Source organism: Schistocerca nitens, chromosome 1 (assembly GCF_023898315.1).
Source record: "Schistocerca nitens isolate TAMUIC-IGC-003100 chromosome 1, iqSchNite1.1, whole genome shotgun sequence".
Taxonomy (NCBI): domain Eukaryota; kingdom Metazoa; phylum Arthropoda; class Insecta; order Orthoptera; family Acrididae; genus Schistocerca; species Schistocerca nitens.
The window spans coordinates 572,504,109-572,528,678 of NC_064614.1; the positions used below are offsets into that span (position 1 = coordinate 572,504,109).

The 24,570-nt window shown below is 42.4% G+C and overlaps 1 protein-coding gene across 6 annotated transcripts in view; it reads right to left on the reverse strand.

The window, feature by feature from the left end:
* The window catches only part of LOC126255010 (carnitine O-palmitoyltransferase 1, liver isoform), a 270,808-nt gene that overhangs the window by 98,486 nt on the left and 147,752 nt on the right, over positions 1 to 24,570 (reverse strand). For all 6 annotated transcript variants that reach the window (XM_049955362.1, XM_049955361.1, XM_049955360.1 and 3 more), the window contains 2 exons: positions 6,014 to 6,188; positions 1,181 to 1,317 (listed from right to left, as the gene is read on the reverse strand). In XM_049955362.1, the coding sequence (XP_049811319.1) occupies positions 1,181 to 1,317; positions 6,014 to 6,154 (278 nt within the window). In that variant the 5' untranslated portion in view covers positions 6,155 to 6,188. The remainder of the gene's footprint in view (positions 1 to 1,180; positions 1,318 to 6,013; positions 6,189 to 24,570) is intronic.

Genomic DNA, 24,570 nt, shown 5'->3' on the forward strand with positions numbered 1-24,570 from the left:
CTCCTTCAACAGCGCAACGAAACCTGATTTTTTCCGTGTCATCGCTGGTGCACCGTCTGTAGACACTGAAACTAAAGAATTCCACGACAATCCTATATTTTCAACACTTTCTTCAATACTACTTAAAATATCACCTCCGGTTGTAGTGTTCTTCATGGCTACTACATCGAGGAGCTCCTCCCTCACCTGAAGATCTCTTTTAACACCTCTAATAAATATGGCAAGCTGCGCTGTTCCAGTGATATTAACACTTTCGTCCAGAGCTAGAGAATAAGCCATAAAATCTGTACAGATATTTGCAAGCTGGCTCTGGACGTCGTCTGCCATGTCCTGTATGCGACGCATAATGGTCATGTTAGATAATGGCACAATCCGAAACTGTTCAACTTGAGATGGACACAAATGTTCCGCTGTAACTACCAAACATTCTTTTATTAAATCGGCATCAGTGAAGGGGCGCAGGGATTTTGCTAAAAGCAAAGCAATTTTGTAACTCACTCTGAGAGCTGCCTCAGTTGATTTTTCTTCGTCGTCCAGATCTTCTTCGGATAGCTTTCTTTTAAGTTTAATAACTTCCTGTGCACGATCTGGTCCATCACATTTTCCACTTCCGTAGTCTTTCGCGTGGTACGACATATAATGTCGCTGCAAATTAAATTTCCTAAAAGAATTCAGCGTTTTGTGACATACTAAACATTTTGCAAACACCATCTTTTTCTGTAAACAGATACAATTCCTCCCAACTGCGAAAGCATGGTTGGGGTTACACAACGGCGACTTGACATGATTCTTAACCAGCGAAGTGACTGTTAGAGCTGATCGTAGTACTTTGAACGTTACACAGTCGGCGCGATTTCAATAGGCAAGCTGCGGCCCTATTCAAACGTGCGCGCGCATTTCCCCTCCCTCCCCTCCCTCCCTACTCCGCCATCTTGCACCTGATCGCGAGCAAGTGCCTGAGCAGACGCGAGTACTCGCGCTCAAAACCGGCCAGTTGTTAAGCCCTGATCTAGACCATGAGCTATGGACACTCCAGTGTTAAAGGCTTGTCGGTTCACCACATTTTGCATACAACACTTTCATTACAAAGCAATGTTAATTACAGAAAAGCAATTAATTAATAACAATAATTAATAATTAATTTCTTTACATGCTACAAATCACAAATTCTAGTACTTACCATGGAATATGAAGAATCACTTTATTAACAACTTTGGGGATAATTCCCAGCTTTGAAAAATGCATTCCAGTGAACAGACCAACAATGGCCCACAAGCTTTGAAGGGGAGCAGGGTAGACTCCACATTTTATGTTATTCTGTAAAAGGGAATAAATTTAATATTACTAAATCAAATTTAACAACTTTTAAAGTCAAAGAAATTAAATTCCTCACACCATTCACAATCAATAAAGACAATGCAGTCATTAATTCTGTGTTTCCACAGATTTTCAACCAAATGTTTTTTTAAACACAGGAGAGTGGCAGTTAAACAACGGGTGATTACTCGAGAAACCATATTCTGCAAGTACTCATTGTTGAAAGCTTTGTTTGAATGGCATGTCTTAAATTCAACAAATAATATTATTATATAAGCTTTGCATTCAAAGACTTTTAAAAAACACTTTTCAGTCAGTTTTAATGAAATGTGCACTAATATCCCCTGAAAAACAAGGCATTGACTTCATCAAGATTGTGGGACATCCAGAATTGAAAAGGTATCACATAACAAGATTTCATATTGAAGAAACTATTCTGAGTATTCCTAGGTGAAGACTTCAGATATTTAAAATTGGCAAATGAAGAATAAATATGTGTAATGAAACATAGCTAAACCAACTTATCATTCTAGTCACAGGCATCCATTTAAAATAAATAAATAAATAAATAAATAAAACTGAAAATGTGTTTCTAAAAATTTTAAACAATGGCAAATAAAGAGTTAACACAGCATTGCCATACAATTTAAATCTGGCAGCTGCTGCTTTGCATTGTTATCAATGCCGATAGTTCTAATTTAACATTGTTTAGATCATTTCCAAAACATTGACTGTGATGGCAGAGGTGTAGAATGGATTGTGCTCAACAACTACTTATGGTTCACCACACCTGAACACTAGCCCACACTAAAGGTAGCGTAACTCCATGATTTGCTTTCTACACTTGAATACATATCATCTATCACTCATCCCCTTCAATGTTTTAGCAGACTGCCTACTTCCATGGAACACACAAGTGATCTTTTTCACTATGGGGCTGAAGTGCTAACCTCACAAAAAAAGGATGTGTTGGCTCCTATGATCTCAACAGTATAGGTACTGGAATGAATTATTTACTTTGCAGTGGGATGTACACAGTTATTAAACTTACTAAAAGATAAAAGCAGTATGATGAACCAATACTCAAATAAATGCTCAACACAAGCACAGGATTCATAACCTTGTCTAACACGTTGTACTGATCTACCAGGAATAAATTAATTTCCATTAGAGCATTTCACATTTGAAAACACATGTTTCAGTGATACATGCATTGTACCTTTAACGTGAAAAACTGGATGATTTATTCAAGAGAAAGGGCTTCACAGACTGGACAAATCAATAGTTGATTGCTCCATCTGTGGCCCTTATGCAAACCATTATTGGACTTGGCATTGATTGATATGGTTGTTGAATGTCCTCCTGAGAGATAGCATGCCAAATTCTGCCTAATTGGCATGTTAGATCATCAAGATCCCAAGATGGCTGGAATGTTCCAAAAATGTTCTCAATTGGGGAGTGATCTGCGACCTTGCTGGCTAAGGTAGGGCTTGGCAAGCGTGAAGACAAGTAGAAGAAACTCTCACTGTGTATAGGTGGGCACTATCTTGCTGGATGACTTCCCATGATGGGCAACACCATAGGAGCAGAATATCATTGAGGTACTGCTGTGCAATGAGAGTGCTGCAGATTACAACCAAAGAGATGAAAAGAAATAACACCCCAGATGATTACTCCTGACTGTTGGGCCAACTGGCAGGCAACAGTCAAGTTGACACCCCACTGCTGACAGGAGCATCTCCAGACACACCTTCTTCAGCTTGGAATCTACTGGAGTGGAATTGTCTTCATTGACAAGTCTTGCTTCAAACTGGGCCCCAACAACAAACTAAGATGTGTCTGGAGATGCCCCAGACAGCAGAGAGATACCAACCTGATTGTCACCCGCTGTTCGGCCTGATAACCAGGAGAGATGGTCTGGCGTGCCATTTCTTTTCACAGCTGGACCCCTTTGGTTGTCATCCATGGTGCCCTTCCTCCACAGTGGTACAATGACAATATTCTATGCCCCATTTTGTTGATAATCATGGAAAGCCATCCGGGGGTTTCAGTAAGATACACTCGGGTGACAAAAGCCATGAGATAGCGATATGCACATACACAGTTGGTGGTAGTATCACGTACACAGGGTATAAAAGGGCAGTTCAATGGCAGAGTTGTCATTTGTGAAAAGATTTATGAAGTGATTGTGGTTACACAACAGGAATTAACAGACTTTTTGAATGCGGAATGGTATTTGGAGTTAGACAAATGGGACGTTCCATTTCAGAAATTGTTAGGGAATTACAATATTCCATGAACCACAGTGTCAAGAGTGTGCCAAGAATACAACATTTCAGGTATTACCTCTTACCATGGACAACATAGTGGCCAATAGCCTTCTCTGAACAACTGAGAGCAGCGGTGTTTGCCTATAGTTGTTAATGGTAACAGACAAGCTATATATTCATAATGGTTAGTGACAATAAAAATAAAGTGACTGCTCAGTATTCTGTCCTGTACCAGCTTTCACTTAGTATGTTCTCCAATAGTAACAGCATTACCCAAATAGAGCATGTACTCCAGTGTAACAGGTATGTGGAACAATATGAAGTACCGATGTGGAGTAGAATGTGCCCTTATAAGAAGTAAAGTAAAGAAGTCATCATCTGAACAACAGATGCTCCTATTGGGGGTGGTATCCCATTGCCTTCCTCCAGCCTTTGAAATGACTTCATCAGACAATTATGGAGGGACTTACAGTTTAAGGTGGGCTCTGAAGCATGGTGCAACTCTCTATAACAAACAATGTGAGAAGTGAACAAAGTCATAACTGAAAGATACTGACAGTGGATCAAATCTGAGACCTCTGGAGTTGGAGTTTGGTATTTTACCAATGATCCTCTAAGCTGCAAAGAATTCTTAATTAGTCGTCAGTGTATTTCAACACAAGTGATTTCACGATGTGACTAGTGCATGAAAAGTAGTTCAGTTTTCTCTGTGTCATCTGAGGGAAATGTATGAAGCCACAGGGAAAAGTTCTATGGATCATTGTTAATGAGGTAAAAACGCAATTATTTTTCCACAGACTTGTTTAAGGTGAACAAATGTTGTGTAACATTTTTGCAATAAGTACATTCGATACCTAAAGTGCAATTCTAGGAAGACTGTTGAACTCTAAGCCTACCATAATCTTTTCATTGGAAGCAAAATATTATCCAGATAAAAATGTTTGTAACTGTATGAACAGACAGAAGGTAGTGGAGGCCAAATTTGGTAAATAGTGTGAATGCTCCAAGTTTTTACACTGCCAAAGTACTTTTTCATTGTGCTGGACCATTTTTAATGCAGTACATCCAGAGTATCGTCTAGTAATATTCACTAGTTTTTTTTTTTTACCACTGAGAAGGAAGAACATATTATACCTTCAAAAAGCACTGGCCACAACCTTTCCTGCAGACGAAATCCCTCGCATTCGGGAGGACACGGTTCAATCCCGCGTCCAGCCATCCTGATTTAGGTTTTCCGTGATTTCCCTAAATCGCTCCAGGCAAATGCCGGGATGGTTCCTCTGAAAGGGCACGGCCGACTTCCTTCCCTAATCCGATGAGACCGATGACCTCGCTGTTTGGTCTCTTCCCCCAAAAACCAACCAACCAACCAGACGAAATCCAATTCACTAATTCTGGTGTGGACACAGCATCCAGCTTTTACGCATGAATGGCGCTTAAATTCCAGTTTAGTGCCCGGTGCAATATGGTGGACCCATTTTTCATCCATGGTACGTAAACATCATGTAAAATTATTTTCGACATTTTTCTTTATCTTTCTTTGCTCTTGCCATCTCTCTTTCTGTCCTTTGCCACTCTTTACCTTCAGCTCATGGTCCTCTCCAACCACAGACAAATCCTAAAACTTCAAAGGCAGAGCAACACATGAAAGCACGTGTGTGTGTGTGTGTGTGTGTGTGTGTGTGTGTGTGTGTGTGTGTGTGAGAGAGAGAGAGAGAGAGAGAGAGAGAGAGAGAGAGAGAGAGAGAGACCAACAGTATACATCTCAATGCATGAATGGATATAGAAACCTTTGTTCTTTCCTCCCTGAAGAAGAAACTAACACTTTGGAAATTAGGTACATTTTTTATACTTTTAAAAGTATCGTTCCACAGAAGTGGGTGTTTCTGTCTGTTTTCACTCTGATTTAACTCCACCAGGCACATTCTACAAAGCAAATTTTCCACACAGGCTATATATTTGGAACTAGATTAACAGAAAACATAGTGATCACATCAAATTACAAAAAGAAAAGAGAGATTAGGGTTTTAAATTGCTGGACAACAAGATCACTGAAGGGGGATCACAGGCTTGGAAATTGGCCTTGTCCTTTTCAAAGGAGCCATCCCAGCATTTGCCTTGAACTATTTAGGGAGCACATGGAAAATGTAAATTTACATGGTCAGATAGGGATCTGAACTGTCTACCTCACACAAGAGGAGCAAAGTCTAAAGTAGTGTCTTCCACATGTCACACAGTAACAAGTATTTAGAGGTCTGCAGTAGCTATTTTTATCCTCAGTGGAAGAATGTTACTGTAAAAGTTTAATTTTAACCTACAATAAGTTTATCATAATTCCTCTTTGGATTAAATGTACAATCAGTTAGCTGTACGTCAAAAATAAGCCCTATGACTACCAGCCACTTTAAAGTGAAAGATTTTCATACCTTGAATCTGGCAAAGCGTTTCTTCCAGGATCGCACGCCTGACTGCCATACAAGATGAAGAACCTCTCTGTCGAAGTTCACATCCCACCCTTCGTGGGTAATTGAGAAGGAAAATGCTACTGCCTGGTGGGCTTCCGCCATGGCAGCACCTGATCACTGCCAGAGAAGTTGTAACCTGTCACAAAAACAGAAAGACATATAAATATGTGACAGGGTGATAAATTTATAATTTCTCTCAATGTTTTCTGTTAAATATGCTGCTAGCCATTAAAACTCTCTCATAAGGAAGGACATCAAATTACAAGATTTTACTGATTGCAAGTGTGAATATAACAGGAAGAAAACATGTTTCAATTTATGGGCTATTTAGGACTATGCAGGGTTCGAAACTTAGTACACAGAGCTGCCACCTCTGGCGGCAACAGTGACTATAACCGAGCTTGGCATCGGGTCAAACTGAGCTTGGATGTCAGATACTGGCTACTTTTTCCCATGCAACTTCAGCTATATTCCAGAGATCATTACCTGCAGCGGATGGCGAGTAATAGCCTGCTTTAATTCTAAAGCCCATGGCCAAATGTTTTCAATGGGTGAGAGATCTGGAAACGTGCTGGCCTCGACAACAGTGAAATGCTCTCTTGTGTCAAGGTAGGTCAAGACAGCATAGGCAACACATGGTCCTGCATTATCTCGATGAAATAGATTGTCATGAAGACCTCAAAGATAGGACAGCGGCTTTCCGCACTACTGGCTATGAGAACCAGTGGTGACTGCATCGTGTACCTAATGGCACAATATTTCACCACGTCAGCTGCTCAGCTTGTACAATAACGACGAACGGAATCTGACAACGTTCATTCTCCTCGGAGCTTCCACACACAGATACGTCATGATTCTCTACACTGAACTGTGACTCATCTGGAAAGACGAAGTGGTGCTACTCCTCATTCCAGTCCAATATTATATAGTTGAACGCTCCATTTCCAGCGTGACTTTGCTGCTCAAGGTAATCCGTGATAATAGTTGTCATGCTCACAGCAATGTCGTCACATTGTCCGTGTGGGTGCCTTGCTGTGAACAAGCCCATTTCCTGACTCAAAATACGCTATGTGACAATATTTTCCCTGCATGACCGAGTGAAAAATCTTGTCCTGTCAGGCATTAGTCACGTGGCGCCAGTGAGATCCTTCATAGCATTCAGTATGGCTCTCCTGAACCTATTGATTCCATATTCGCGTGACTTTAGTGGAATCCTGACCAACATGAGTTTCAATTACATGGAACGATAGACCGCAGTCCCGATTAGTCACAATGCTGCCACTGGTGAATTCCAACATGTACTGAAAGGTGTTTCTCTTTCTTATAAGAGGCATACCATGATCATCTCACAAACAATAAATTTTCAAATCCGATTTGTGAATGATAAAACCACTGCTCTAATCTCTCCTTACACTCAGAGTTTATATGGCGTTACACCTACCCTCTTCGTGGCTTGTGCACGAATGATAATTAGTATATCCAAGCATGTGGCACACTTTGTGCCAGTCAATCTTTTGTTTCATGCCGTCTTCGTGGTGTTTTAATTTAAAAGCCAGTAATGTATTATTAATAGTTTTAAACTCAGCAAACATACTCAATACATTAAAAGGGATGGCAACTTCCAAAATTGGTGGCATACTACATTTAGTGTGGCGAGCACCAACCAGGAGTAAGTGAAATTTAGTTCGTTGATACTATGAGAGAAGGAAATCGGCGACTTCCAGTCGATAGTACTGAATTATGGGAGTAAATTACTCCAGGAGTAAATTTTTCATTTACTTCCGAAGTAAATTTATTTACTCTATTGAAGCACCATTGAAGAGTACGCTACTACGTGAGTAACTTAAGGAGGAAATAAGGCCAAAATTTACTCCTATGAATTAGTAGGAGTAAAGTAAGAGACTAAGGTGCAATCTTCGAGTTCTACGTTTTAACTGTCGAATTCTATGGACTAGCTGGACTACGAAAAATATATGGAGATGGAGGAAGAGGTGAACATCCCAAGAATGGGGGCTGTAATGGAGAGAAGAGGCCCATTTGTGATCTACAGCGACAGTGATTTCAAAGAGTGGTTTGGGTTTCGTAAGGAATCTTTTGAGCTGCTGTTTGGTATGCTGGAGCCGTTACTACAGCATAATTCTGACAAGAACCGTGCTTTGTCTCCTGGGCTGCAACTTATATGTGGACTGCAAATGTTTCGCACAGGTACTTATCAAATCTAGCAGGGGATCTCATTAATATCCATCGTACTACTGCTGGAAGAGCTTTTAACAGTGTGATAAATAGTTTAATTGCCTTAAAGCCACTGTACATGTCCATGCCACAGAGCCAAGAAAATATATCAAAGAACAAAAGGGAAGCTATCGAACTGGTGGATACCCAAATGTCATAGGGGCCACAGACTGTGTTCATACACCCATACTTTGTACTTCCGGAGCACAAGCAGAACGATATAGAAATCGCAAGCATTTCTTTTCTATCAATACACAAATCATCTGTGATGCCAATATGAAGATTTTGAACGTGGTAAGCCATTGGCCGAATTTCACGGATTGGAGACAATAGTAGAGTTGCTGCAAAATTTGAACGCAGGTCAAGTTCGTGACTATGGTTCAAATGGTTCAAATGGCTCTGAGCACTATGGGACTTAACAGCTATGGTCATCAGTCCCCTAGAACTTAGAACTACTTAAACCTAACTAACCTAAGGACATCACACAACACCCAGCCATCACGAGGCAGAGAAAATCCCTGACCCCGCCGGGAATCGAACCCGGGAACCCGGGCGTGGGAAGCGAGAACGCTACCGCACGACCACGAGATGCGGGCTTCGTGACTATGGGATAAAGTTCCACCTTCAGCAGTTTCATTGCTAATTTCAGAGCACTTACCATCATCAGAGTTGCTTTAAAGTATCACATTATCTTCAGATGTGAAATTGTCGTTAACTCCAGCTATCCCCTCGAAAACTTACGGAATCATATCAACAACCATGTGGCTTTTATCTTCGTCTCACCTACTCCACCGCCAGTTTGAAATTGTTCTCGATTACATTTAGATTTCATTTTCTTTGCTTTCGCTTTCATGTCCTTCCAAATTACTTTAAGCTGCTCTTGTGACTTTGTGTAAGAGCTTCTACGTTGTATTCAACGTGTATTTTTTCCCCAAGCAGCCTTTTGCCTTTTTAGCATGTTGACACATGCTCTATAGATTCAATAGTAGTTACGTATTTTTTCAATACTTCAGCAAAACGCTTAAAATAGGGCTTTGTTTATCTTTCATTGTTCTCTTCGTTCAGGACAGCCCTAAAGGCGTTAATGTAACTTCCACTTTACGATAAGACGTGGAGTGAAGTGATATTCAGTCTTGGCTTTAAGGAACAGCTTTTCTCTGAGCAGATTGAGATTTTTCACTCTGCAGCGGAGTGTGCGCTGATATGAAACTTCCTGGCAGATTAAAACTGTGCGCCGGACCGAGACTCGAGCTCGGGACTTTTGCCTTTCGCGGGTAGAGCACTTGCCCGCGAAAGGCAAAGGTCCCGAGTTCGAGTCTCGGTCCGGCACACAGTTTTAACCTGCCAACACGTTTTGTATAGATTAAATTCTTACTGTAAGAAATCACAGAAATATAATGCAAGATAAGCACTCTCCTCGGAAGACACGTATAAAGTCCTCAAAGATTCTCAGTTTCACACAACCTCGATCTAAAAGAACACTGCACAGCAATTTCCGTCAAATGCCAAAAAAATTGCGAGTTAGCGGCGTTGCAGAGTGCTGACTTGTCGTCAGTCAGCTCTACTCACTGCACGTGGTCATGATTGGCAGTGATTAAGCAAGGAAAAATACCCAGTGCCTTCGACTTTGCACTGCTGAAAATTTGCAGCTGCCTTCTCGTCTGTCCAAGGTTCGCTTTATTTCTGTGCCGGTGAACACTTAAGTCTTATGTAACCTACAGCGTTTGCGAACGATGATTTGTGTAACTTTTGCGTATTTCCATGTCTCAGCTGGGAGACTGTGCTTCAAAAGTGCTACATAGCGGGTCCAACACATGGTACTGACTAACTACGATTTGCCATACATCGCGAGAAGTTCCTTCATAATGACAGATAACAGTGAAACAACAATCTACGACAGTCTTCCAGTAGGTGTGGAGTATTAAAGCTGTAATAACAGGGATCTGAAAAGTGAGCAAAAATATATAATGCCTTTAGTTGAAAAGTCTCTTTCTTTCTCTCAAAAAGTTATCCGCTCATCATGTTTCGTTAATTTCACCACGGAGACACGCCCCCTCCCATATATTCACACTATTGCTGTGCATACTGCTAAGTCATCCATATCTTAATGCTACAACTGTAACCAACTGTGAGAGAAGCATCTTATTTAATACATATCATTTTGTTAAACAGTGTCTTTGGAGCTAAGAGTTTCTGATGTCATTGGAATAGTCGAGGAACTCCCGTTTCAATCAGTGTCGCAATATTTTTGCACAATTATGTTACGACGTGCCAAACGTCGTATTCTTCTTCCACAACTCTTACTCCCACAAAAGGTGTATGGCTTCGAAACCAGTTTGAATGGCCGAAAAAGCACTCCACAAATACTGATGACATTACGAGCATAGGTGTTGTTGTTGTGGTCTTCAGTCCTGAGACTGGTTTGATGCAGCTCTCCATGCTACTCTATCCTGTGCAAGCTTCTTCATCTCCCAGTACCTACTGCAACCTACATCCTTCTGAATCTGCTTAGTGTATTGATCTCTTGGTCTCCCTCTACGATTTTTACCCTCCACGCTGCCCTCCAATGCTAAATTTGTGATCCCTTGATGCCTCAAAACATGTCCTACCAACCGATCCCTTCTTCTAGTCAAGTTGTGCCACAAACTTCTCTTCTCCCCAATCCTATTCAATACCTCCTCATTAGTTACGTGATCTACCCACCTTATCTTCAGCATTCTTCTGTAGCACCACATTTCGAAAGCTTCTATTCTCTTCTTGTCCAAACTAGTTATCGTCCATGTCTCACTTCCATACATGGCTACACTCCATACAAATACTTTCAGAAACGACTTCCTGACACCTAAATCTATACTCTATGTTAACAAATTTCTCTTCTTGAGAAACGCTTTCCTTGCCATTGCCAGTCTACATTTTATATCCTCTCTACTTCGACCATCATCGGTTATTTTACTCCCTAAATAGCAAAACTCCTTTACTACTTTAAGTGTCTCATTTCCTAATCTAATTCCCTCAGCATCACCCGACTTAATTTGACTACATTCCATTATCCTCGTTTTGCTTTTGTTGATGTTCATCTTATAGGTAGCACCGTTTATTCCAATACAAATTTTGGAAGTACTGTAATACTCTCCGCTACTATTATGATTTTGTCGAATCTTTTGAAAATAATGTCATTCCCGTTTTTTTCTGATTTTAGTACCTCTTCGACTTGCGTCAAACACAGGATATAGTCTTATACTGAAATCATTAAGTACATATACATCGATCGCAAAAATCATCAAACGCAAATTGGAAAAAAATAAAAGTCAATAAGGATACTTCCTCTGTAGGTTTTATAACACTGGCCTCTTTTTTTCTGTGACTCCTTCAAGTACTACCCAAATACCACTCTCACCACTTCTGGTATACTCACGAGAGATGATGTGGATCAATGAAGTGGTTCGTAAATGTGCAAACTACTAACCAAATTCAGAGTTACTTCCTTTAAAGGAAGTACTTAAGATTTTTTAATTAGTCATCCGTGCCCCCAAATAGGTTGAGAATCTCCCTTTAAACACTCCCAAAAGACAGGAAAGAAAAGATGAAACAATATGTACAATAACCAATTATGGGCGTTGTTTAGAAAAAAAGCCGGACTAGTAAGAGTAAGACTTGCGCTTTAAGGTTTCCGTACAAATTTAATAATGTGTACAGATAATAATGGACTGATGCAAGTCTTTCTATTGGACGCCACTTCGGCGGCTTGCATGTCCCTGACCTAACCCAGTTATCCAGAGGGGGAAAGGAGACCCAGATTTTAAGGTTGAATCCGAATCACATGTTGTTTCTGGGGACTCACATCGTTGAGAGGTGAAGGCTAGGTTAAAACGAAGACTGACAAATCCGTGGTCCGACCTACCACCAGATCCGAAGCGTATGTAGGTGATTAATCGAAGTGTTTTGATATGTGAGTTTGCGAGTAACAAAATCTGTAACCTATATGGGCGCATCTTTTGACCACATTAACTTACAAGCTTAAATTTTTTACGCCGCTAAGGGACCGTAGACAGTGTACCTGACATAAGTTTTAACTTGATACCTCCACCCGTTCCTCAGGGAAACGGGTCTTACCTGTCGGACGGACAGACAGACAGACGGACAGACAAAAAAACTGGTTCTATAAGGGTTCCGTTTTTAGCGATTGAGATAAATGTGTGCCGTATGGTGCTGCAATTAACTTGATGTGGATGATTATGGATATGAAAGAGAGGCAAAGGGTGAAACGTAGGATATCCAAAGGTCAGATAAAGACGTCGTCGCGAGGGTAGCATGAACGTCTACTCGTACTTTCTCTCTCTCTCTCTCTCTCTCTCTCTCTCTCTCTCTCTCTCTCTCTCTCTCTCATGTTTCTACAATGATAGTCGAAATTTAAGGTGTAGAATAAGTGGGACATTGTGATTATTTATCGCGAGGATTTATATCTGGAGCTACTCTATCCAAGATGAAAACAGCCAGCTGAAATTTTTTGGCATCACTTTCTCTTCCAAACAGGTACTAACAACATTCAGTAAACAATTAAGGCCTTGATCTTTACTTTCAACTATACGCTTTGAATACTTGGCAGTTACTTTCTGCAGTACACATGCGGTTTCGTGATAAAACGCCAGGAAGGAATATTTCTTTGTTCAAGATGACGACGACGCTGCCGACGCCGCCGCCGCCGCCGCCGCCGCCGCCGACGACGACGACAATTGTTGTGATGATAGTTACAGAGCATTCAACGGCATGAATATAATATATGGAATGGGTGGCTCAAAGATGTCTTTCCTTACAATGTTACTGTGATACCGCCCGTGGAAATGTATTTGGCTGTTTGGATGTGTGTGACATGTCTACGTTTAGGTGGCCACATCTCTTAAAAAGACTTGCGACGACAACCCGATCTGAATCTAGACGTGACAGCGCAGCCCGTGAAGCTCCCTGTGTGTCAACAGTCACTCAACAGTCACACGGAAGCCTCTCCGGGTATCTTGTCATGTATTTATGATAGCTAATTTCTTCAAGACTGATGCGTCTTCATCGTCTCCTTTTTGAATGATTATTGCTCCTATGATTTTCCAGACTCCTGTATATGCCTTAATATGAATGAGTTCTTAAGACCAGACGTTAAAGGAGGTACACTTGCGGAGCTGCACCCTGAAAGATTTTGGGGCAAATGTTGTTAGGACCTGGCACTTTACCATTTCTCACCTTAAAGATGACTGAGGTCACGTGTTCCCCTGCGAAAGAAAGTACAGCTAAAAGGAAATTTATATGATGTAGCGAGCCGGGATTCGAAACCGGATTCTCCGCTCTTCGCGAATGGTTGCCTTGACCGTCTCGGCCATCCGTACACGCCTCCCCGTCCGATTCAAATTCCCAACTGCTACTCACCACTGATGTGACTGTTCATTTTCGCCACTGCTCGCAGTATCATTGAATTACTGAAACGGGACGAACGGCAGTACGCACCTTCAATGAAATAGTCTTATGCCCCTCAAGGCGAATACATAAAATTATGGGTGCGGTGTCCATTCTTTCGGACATGTACAGCGCCATTGTTAAGATATTCAAAATGCATTTGATTTCGAAAGCGAATGTGATTGTCATCGCCTGTAGCTGCGTAGTCATGTGGAAGAAGTGTCCACAGACGTTTCACTGACTTCTATCGACTCTTCGACGAGTTCAATTAATTTTAGGTGACTACTTTTCCTGATATCGGTTTGTATATTTGTCCCCAGATGTTCCCAATTCATTTGTTTAAGACTAATAATTCTTTCCTTGGGCTTTCCTTTAAACAGTCGGTAATTCTCTACAACTGACTCACGTTCTCAACTTCCTTATGATCATAGGTCAACTCAATGCGTTTTGTGTATCGTTCTTCTTAAACTGGAAAATTCGTCATTAACTGGTATTTTTGAAATATCTGATGAGCTTTTCCAGGGTATGATTTTATCTTAAACGTATTGCAATGTCATCGACACTGCTTTCAAATGGCTCTGAGCACTATGGGACTTAACATCTGAGGTCATCAGTCCCCTAGAACTTAAAACTACTTAAACCTAACTAGCCTAAGGACATCACACACATCCATGCCCGAGGCAGGATTCGAACCTGCGACCGTAGCGGTCACGCGGTTCCAGACTGAAGCGCCTAGAACCGCACGGCCACACCGGCCGGCGACACTGCTTTCATCATGATGCAATCGAAATCCCTATCTCGTATTACAAGTACTGCGAGACCCAAATCGGAACGTTTCAGATCAAAAACAGTTGCCGCGGAAGTTTGTTCAGTCCAGTCAGCATCTGTAATTCCTAGATCAAATGTGATGGCACAGTGGTCACCAGTAGTGACATTCTTGTTTATAGTCCAACTATGGATTCGCTTCCTGCCCGATCTGTTTGCTTACGTTACGTTTCTGTTGGTAACTGCATTTGCACTGTTCTTGTATGCAGTTGTGACCACCCCTATCACGCAAGCAGGTTTAGCTGTCCTAACACATCTTACGGTAGTAGATCGTGTTCATACGTCACACGATTCTTCCACCTCACAGATTTCGCATCAGCACCAATAACAATTATGTGGCAAGTACTATATTACAACTTCCCTTAATTTCGTCAAAATTAGATTCAATTATATATGAGAACTGCTTGTAACATCACGACACTGCACCAGATACCGCTTGTTGTCCTGTGGTACTCACGTTTATCACATAAATGTGCCACTTTTGGAGTAATTACTTTACTGTTTAACATTACGTCTCTAGTCCTCTGCCAAATTGCACAATTACGTCACCACCAATCTACCTCTCTGGGCGTTACCTTGCATAATTCACATGCGATTAATACTTATTATGGCCATCACCTCCCTTCTACGGATCACACCGGTCTTAACTAGTCACGTAGACCTTTCAGCTGATTTCGTGTATTCAAATGTCGACGCAGAATGCAATCAAAATCCTCAAACAAGGGGAAATTCGTTTTATTACCTTTAGGGTGAGGAGTGCTGTATGTAGTGTAGTAACACTTTCGAATCTACAAAATCGTAGATTTAACTCCATTGCACTGTACGGATTTCCTGGGTACTGAGGTTTGGACAACTAAAGCTTTAGAAGTACCATGCATAATCTGATATGCAACTGATGGTCTCTCCGTATTTTCACAGTTTTCTTCCCTGAGCTTCTGAAGTTTCTTCAAGGTGGTCAGCTTCGGATGTAAATGTTTACAGAAGTGGAGGTAGCTTTGAGATTCCGGCGCCACTCTTTCCCGTAGTGTGTTCGCAACAGCAATGTTGATATCTTCAAGGAGGGATTCTCTTTTGACGAAGACACTGTTGATTTTGTCAAGTTGTCTTACCACCCACCCGTGAAGGATTGACGATGTCAACGTTAGGAATGGCGAAGAGAGCCGCCCTTCCTGGTCAGGCCTGCGAACACAAGGCGGGCAGACAGAGCCTCCCCAATCCTTTCCAACGTCAACACGTCATTCCTGTTGTGTCGGGTTGGAGACATTTCGAGGAATTTTCTTTTGTCGCTGGGAAGTTAATAATGAGGGAAAAGTCGTGTTGTTAATAACGACCAATTACATACGAGTCTTCCTTTACACCACTACAAAACAACAAAACTGCTGTTATGTCCTGAGATTTTAATGTAGTTGAAGTAATAGGTCAAAACCAACAAAATTTGTACACCAGAAAGCAATCTTAACGACAGAACACTTAAAATGCTTCCACAATTTAACGAAAGTAAGTAGTTATACTGTTTTCTCGTTAGTGCAAAAAACAGTAACTTCAGTAAAGTCTGCTAAATTATGTTGGACTACTGGACGTAAACTAATAACAGGTTACTTCTTAGATAATTAAAATTATTTATAATTTGAATATGTGCTTAGGATGCACGCTGAAGCAAGTGTACTAACAATTAAATAAAAGTACGTTAGCCTTAACATAAAATGCTGTTTCATAAAATGAGGATTAACTGAACTGAGGTGCCAAACTTTCCCCAGTTATACGTGGCTGGGTAACCATTAATGTAAATAAACGGGAAGAGGCAGCCATTCAAATGTTAAAATGTGTTTCATACAAACTTCGATTGCTCACAAAATTTTGAAACCCTTGCTACACTCGTCCAATCGCAAGTTAAAACAGAGGGGATGTCTCCAGTCGTACCATTTCATGATTCCTTATCATATAAACAGCATTCCGTTAAAATGTGGCGCACTACCGCAGACACACCATATGCATCGAATTCAGGAGGAAGCAATGTGTTAAATAGTAGTCCCCTGTACGAAGACTAGATAAACTGATGCCGTTTCAAAAACTTCCATGGTGGTGGATTGATACAGCAATCTTATTATAAGTTTACTGTAAAAACAGTCGTATCTGCAACCTATTACTGTATGTTTTTTTTTTTCAATACAAATAATTTCGTTTCGTCTGAGTAAATGGACAGACGTACTACATGGTCGGATAATCACTTCAACCATCCGTAGTTTAGCTTCACTCGTTGCCAGCCACTCTTTTTCCAACATCCCTTGACTGTCTTCCTCACCAGCGACGTAACTTGTCGTAAGGGAATCTCACATGAGGTGACCGAATTTTCATCAAAAATCTGCTTGGCTGCTGCATCTGCTATCTCGTTACAGAAAATTACGATGTGCCCCTATATGCGACGGTGACACATCATCTCCTATGCTCATGTGGAAACAACATGCTGTCCATGTTCTGAACCAATTTCTCTGTTCAGTACATTCTTTTGACGCTCTGTAGGGTGCTCTGCAAGTCACTCACTAGGAAGGTCATTGAACGGCCATATCCAATAAGGCTGATAGCGATTAACACCACATGTAACTCAGCATTGAGACACTGGGTTCTGCTGACATGGGAATCTTTACGGCGCTGTCTAGGAAAACGAAGGAACATCAAAGTACCCTTGTTTGAAGCCGTTAGTGTAACCACTGCCGTTTTAGAGAGCTCGTTTGAAATATAATGGCATGTATGCTGGTTGATCAAATTTGCTGTATTCCGCTTACGGTACGCAAGCTATTTCAGTTTTATTCTGGGTCTCTTACCATCCAACGTGGCTGCTTGCGCAATCGGCTATACGCATCTGTTTCGTTCAGCTGGAAGACGAAAATTATGCCGACGCTGGAAATTATTTGATCGATTTAACATTAAATGCAAATTGCTTGGTCAGTAGCTGCGGAAGATGTAAGAAGTGGCACACTAGCTTCGCTAGATTTGTTGGCTGGTTGGTTTAAAAGAGGGGGAGGGGGGGGGGGGCAAACTGCGAATTCATCGGTCCCTTATCCACGGTAAAATAATTACACAACGGAAAGAAGAAAAGAAAGGAGACGTACAGCACAACAACAGGAGAAAGGAAGAACCAGAAGAACGACAGAAAGACAACCAACACTACTATGGACAAAACAGGAAAAGAAAAGCACAGCGAGAAGCAGGAAACAGGTAGAAGGGGTAAAAACAAGAGACCAGATGACCGTGGCTGGCCGACCACGAGAATAAAAAGGAAAAGCCAGCCATTCTGCGACACATTACAACATCCACCCTAAATGCATTAGAGTGGAGAACACAAAGGCACAAGGGGCATGCGCTAAAACTTATATAGAATGATAAAAAACATCGTCACGTACAAAACGTAAAACTAAATTAGCCGATGATGCGTTGTCAGCTAAAATTAATGGCAATTCTCTGGTGCAGAGGCTCGAGCAAAGTGCTTAGCAAAGTGCTCGGCAATCGCGATTGCGTCGGTAGATAACACGCCATTTATGTTGGGGTCTGGTACCCGAAAACACGTCTGATCTTTGCCCCAGACTTGGGAAGGTGACGTATGGCACACAATGGTCGAGACATATCCATCCCAACACTCCTGCTTCCGTCGTTTGGTAAATTGGCGAACGCGGGTACGGAGCCTTTTAAAGGCTATGAGGTGCTCCAGGTAAGGGTGCCGTTTATGTCACTGTAGAGCACGTCGACGATCCTTAATTGCTTCAGCGACTTCGAGCGACTACCAAGGGACTGCCTTTCAGGCGGCACCCTGAAGAGCAAGGGATCGTGTTTTCTGCCACACAATAGACACCTGCTCAACCATCACATCAATGTTACCGCGTGGGGGAGATTCAACGGTGACAGCAGAGCTGAAAGTTTCCCAGGACGCCTTGTTTAAAGCCCATCTGGGCAGGAGTCCGTGGACCTGACACTGGGGGAGTGACAAGAAGACGGGGAAGTGGTCACTACCATACAGGTCGTCATGTGCTCTCCAGTGGACAGATGGGAGAAGTCCTGCGCTGCAAATTGATAAATCAATGGCCGAGTAACTACTATGAGCCACATTGAAATGTGTAGCGACCCCAGTATTTAAGAGGCAGAGATCGAACTGAGACAGTAAAGTTTCGACATCTCTGCCTCGACCAGTAAGCACAGTGCCACCCCACAAGAGGGTATGGGCGTTAAAATCTCCCAAAAGTAGGAAAGGTTTAGGGAGTTGATCAATCAGTGCAGTTAATACATTCAGGGATACTGCACCATCCGGATGAAGATATACATTGCAGACTGTTATTTCCTGTGTTGCCCTTATTCTGACAGCCACAGCTTCACGAGGGATTTGAAAGGGCACAGATTCACTACAAACTGAGCTTAGGATATAAACGCAAACTCCACCTGAGACTCGATTGTAGTCGCTACGGTTCCTGTAGTATCCCTTACAGCCGCAGAGGGGAGGGGTCCGCATTGCCGGGAACCAGGTTTCCTGGAGGGCAGTGCAGATAGCAGGTGTAAAGCGTAACAGTTGCCATATCTCAGTCAGGCGGTGGAAAAAACCCGCCGCAATTCCACTGAAGGATGACGTCATCATGAGACTGGGAAGGCATTGAACATTCAATGAGGCAGTTTACGCCTCAGGGTCACCTGCTGCCACCGACTTTTTGCCTAAGCAGTCTATATCCATTGTGTCTGAGGCTCCGGCGAGATCTAGGTCCTCAGCGGACACCATAATCTCCATCTCATCCGTAGATGCAGAGCTTGTAGGTAGCGGTGGTGTGGGTGCCACCGCAACTCCCTTGGTCTTGGGGACCTTCCTTCTAGATTTCTCTCGCTGCTCCTTGGGTTTCCCTGGCGTGACCCAAGTGACCCCTTCCTAGCGAGAGAAGCGGAAGAAAAATTACTCTTCTCTGGCTCAAAAGTGGGGACTGATAGCCCCAATGTTTGGAGGTGGGGGTGTTACTCCTGAAGTAGGTGTGGGAGCAACAGGGAGGGAAGTGCCCCCCACCATCAGGGGAGCAGGTGAAGTCCTCTAGTTCTGAGAGGCAACAGGAATGCGAGGAACTGATGGGGCGACAACTGTTCTCATAGCGGTGGCGTACAAGGTCATAGCCACAGGATGTAGGCGCTCAAATTTCCTCTTAGCCTCAGTGTAGGTGAGTCGGTCCAGGGTCTTATACTCCACCATTATATTCCTGCAGTATGGCGAGCAAGGTGAATGGTGCTCTCCACAGTTGCCACAGATGGGAGGCGGAGCTCATGTAGTATCAGGATGTGATGGACGTCCACAATCTCGACATGTGACGCTGGAAGTACAGCGGGAAGATATATGGGCGAACTCCCAGCACTTAATGCACCACATCGGGGGAGGCTTGACGTCACAACGGTAGTTCATCACTTGACTTTCTCGGGCAATGTGTCACCCTCGAAGGTCAAGATGCAGGCACCTGTGGCAACCTGATTATCCCTCAGACCCCAATGGACGCGCCAGACGAAACGAACACCTTGCCGCTCTAAATTGGCGCACAGCGCAGCTCGTCGTCAGACTGCAAAAGAAGGTCCCTGTGGAATATAATACCCTGGACCATTTTTAAGCTCTTATGGGGTGTGATGGTAACAGAAACATCCCCTAACTTGTCACAAGCGAGTAATTCCGTGACTGGGCAGGGGATGCTGTTTTTATCAAGATTGACCCAGATCACTTTTTGAACAAGCCCTCCACCTCCCCAAACTTGTCTTCCAAATGCTCCACAAAAAACTGAGGCTTCAAGGACATGAAAGATTCCCCATCAACTCTTATACATACGAGGTACTGGGGCAAATAAGCTTCACTGCCATCCTTAGCCTGGCGTTCCTCCCATGGTGTGGCCAGGGAGGGGAACGATTTGGGGTCATATTTCTTACCACTGAAGTTACAATTTGCATTTAGAGACTGCTGGCGACGGACCACCAGCAAAATATGACGTACTACGCTTCATGGTGTGTCATCCGCCCTGATGCCACCCACTCCGACCAAGGGCCCTCACTATGGGCGCCATCCAGCCTCAGCGACTACCACCTGGCAGGGGTGCCACCTGCCAGGAGTCCCGATGCCCCAGGGAGATGGGCATATATTCCATGGCATACGTGAGGATTTAACGGCGCAGGCATCAAGCATAGTGATCCCCGTGTTGTCGGGGAGTTACAACCAACAGGGTACATGGCAGCCCCACCACAACGGACTGGCTACCGTCCTGGATATGAGGTGCAAATAATTCTATGGTCATCGTCGGCGCAGAAAGCGACACTGCATAGTGCATGGTGGAAAACGCACCCAAGAAGGTGTCGTCGCTCAAGAGATGGAGAATGAGCGGGACTGCAATAAGACCACGAGAAAGTGGGCTAAAGATCTCAATGCACGATGGACATGATGCACCATGTAAGGCGCCCTTCCCCAATTGGCTCACTCTTCGGGAAAATTTAGAAAGATGGAGGTCAGACACGATAGGGGATCATCACATAAAGGCCGAAACGTGCGAGACTCCTAGTCGCCTCTTACGACGGGCAGGAATACCTCGGGCATATTCTAACCCCCGGACCCGCAGGGGGGCCTTTGCTAGAGACAAGGGATAGGACTTGTTCTATAAGCTCCAACTGCCAGTCCAATGATAGCATTATGTACTGCGTCTAAAATCTTTAGTTAGAAGTTTCGGCTGAAACATGCATCGAACGCCTGTAGTCCTGCATGGGGCCTGGCGATTGCTTTATGGAATTGTTGGCAGACAAGACCCATCTGGACCCCAGAATTTTCCAGTGAGACCCTCTAAAATGTCAACGATTCTAAGTCACCTTACTTTGAGGTACGGCAAGTAGGGTAGTCTTTTAAGCCTTTGATCAAATGTAATACCCGGAAACCTGACTGACTGATTAAAATGGTGAGTTGTACTGTTAAAGCACAGTTCTGATTCATTACCAATGCGTAGGCCACGATTAAAATGAACGCCTTTTGTCACTTGTGGCAATTTTGCAGTTTCTGGAGCGTCAAATGTAAATGATGAGTTATAAATGCAAATTACGAGGAGGAGCAATATATCGTAAAATCATTCACAGACAAGGAAATCTTCACTGAGTTCTCCCTGTGAATTTATATTTCCCCTCCGTTGTTTCAGTCACGAGACAAATGATACATTTCGGACTTTAGATCAATAAAGGTCGAATGAGCGAAAAGGTCTATACAGCACGCCACGTTTGACTTTATTTCAGTTTGAAATCGCCCACACGTCCATCAAAAGATATGTTTTTAACTCATAAACAATATCGTGAAACACGTAGCGAGTAGATACGAGACGAAAATGTGCGCAATCAAGCATAGTACATCGTCACGGTAGGTGCAGGAGAAACAAGATGATTACTAATCGCTGAAGTATCAGAGATGGAAGTGGTGATGATTAGAAGTAATGTGAATAGTCGCATGTCGAAACATGAAAATCTGGGAACAACAGAGACACTGAAATAATTTAATAACAAATGCATTTCAACAGATTAATTTGTATATGTTAATATATTCAATTTAGTTACTATTACTATCCTTGTAAGTCAAAAGTTTTTAGACCATGACACTGCAGCACACTCGTAAAATTTTTGATGAGGCGCCACTGAGATGATATAAGTGCTATGCATCCGAAAATGGAAAGATAAGCATAAGGAAGGAAGAGTTCGATGTCGGCATAGTAGCAGCCAAGGCACTTACCTATAACAAAAACAAGCTTACCGAGCTCGATATAACAGAAGGAAACAAGATTACACAAGTAGCGCTGCTTTATCAAGCGGTGTCGCAAGCCGATAAGAAAATAGTTAAGATAATTAGTTATTTCCATTAAGCTTTGTGTCAATGAACCTGGACAAGTTACCGCTGCCGACGGCCACCGTTCCCAGTATGATGCAATACAAAATCACCAGAAAGAGATGCTCTTGGTGGGTTTGTGTATCGCTTTTTCCAGGTAATACCTGTTTCCTATAAACAAAAAGAACGTGAAATATGACATCCCACGACATCAAAGAACTCTATCATTTTATAAATAACGTTTTATTTCATTAGTATGGACTGTAACAGCAGTTTGATGATGCGAAGTGATAGAATACGTCCATTGTGACCTCGAGGGAATAAGCTTGCCCAATCTGAATATTTCAAAAAGTTCTCAAGGATCCTTAAATTTGTGGAAGCCAAGCAGAGGCGGCATAACTTCTACGCAATCATTTGCTGTTAGTATAACTGGTAACTAAATCCCTCTGACAGAACAAAGGTACCATTCAAACGGAAGATGGGTTACGGTATTTCTTTCTCGCAACTCAAGATTTCAACTTTTTCCATCTGAAGAATCGCAAAACATACAAACGGACAAAGAAGAAATGAACGATTTCCCATACACGATTACAGGAAAAAGAAAGCTTACAATTAACGTCTGGGAAGTAGTATAAACACAATCTGTTTATTAAAACTGAAAATAAAGGAAAGCCAAAGAAACTTGTGTGCCCTATTCTATAGTTAAGTTTAGTAACTGAGCAGAAGATAAACTTCGCAAGCAATGAAATCGATAATTGTAGACCTAATACAAACACGCATAAAGTTCAAAGACGAAACGCCTGATAATTCTGACAAAGGGCATTATTTTCCTCAGAGATAATTCACAATGTGAGATGCACATTTTAACAATTGAAGACATGCGCAGAAAAATAGGCTAAGCCACAGTATTTAAAAATGGAGAAAATAGGGTTGTGTAAATGAGACTGGAAGAAATATATCCAACTATTTTATTCAACGGAAATCCATACGGTATGGGGCCGTGCGGTTAAGGGCGCTGCAGTCTGGAACCGCAAGACCGCTACGGTCGCAGGTTCGAATCCTGCCTCGGGCATGGATGTTTGTGATGTCCTTAGGTTAGTTAGGTTTAACTAGTTCTAAGTTCTATGGGACTAATGACCTCAGCAGTTGAGTCCCATAGTTCTCAGAGCCATTTGAACCATACGGTTTGGACCAGTTATTGTTTCTGATCTGTCACATCCTTTATATTGTAACGTAACATGAAAAATAATAATAAATAACAACAATAATATGTGAAGATTTGTTTTGTGCATTATCAAACAACCACAACCACAAATTATCACTGTTGTTGTTGTTGTTGTTGTTGTTGTTGTTGTTGTCTTCAGTCCAGAGACTGGTTTGATGCAGCTCTCCATGCTACTCTATCCTGTGCAAGCTGCTTCATCTCCGAGTAACTACTGCAACCTGCATCCTTCTGAATGTGCTTAGTATATTCATCTCTTTGTCTACCTCTACGATTTTTACCCTCCACGATTCCCTCCAATATTAAATTTGTGATCCCTTGATGCCTCAGAACGTGTCCCTTCTTTTAGTCAGGTTGTGCCACATTTCCTCTTCTCCCCAATTCTATTCAGTACCTCCTCGTCAGTTACGTGATCTACCTATATAATCTTCAGCATTCTTCTATAGCAACACATTTCGAAAGCTTCTATTCTCTTCTTGTCTAAACTATGTATCGTCCATGCTTCACTTCCGTACATGGCTACACCCCATACAAATACTTTCAGAAAAGACTTCCTGACATTTAAATCTATACTCGATGTTAACAAATTTCTCTTCTTCAGGAACGCCTTCCTTGCCGTAACCAGTCTACATTTTGTATACTCTCTACTTCAACCATCATCAGTTATTCTGCTTCCCAAACTCATCTACTACTTTAAGTGTCTCATTTCCTAATCTATAATGGCCGTTCAAAAAGAAATGAGCCAAAGATATAATTACAGAAACCTGTACCTGTATGTTAGAAGTATTGACTCTTGCTGTTGAGACTGTGGCACAAGGCGGTGAATGGTTCTCACATAAAATTCCTGGGGTTTAACCAGTTCCGCACGTACAGCTGGACGTCGTCGTCCGAGGTGAATCATTTGCCCCTCAGAGCCTTTTTAAGGGGAACAATAATGGCCCAATCACA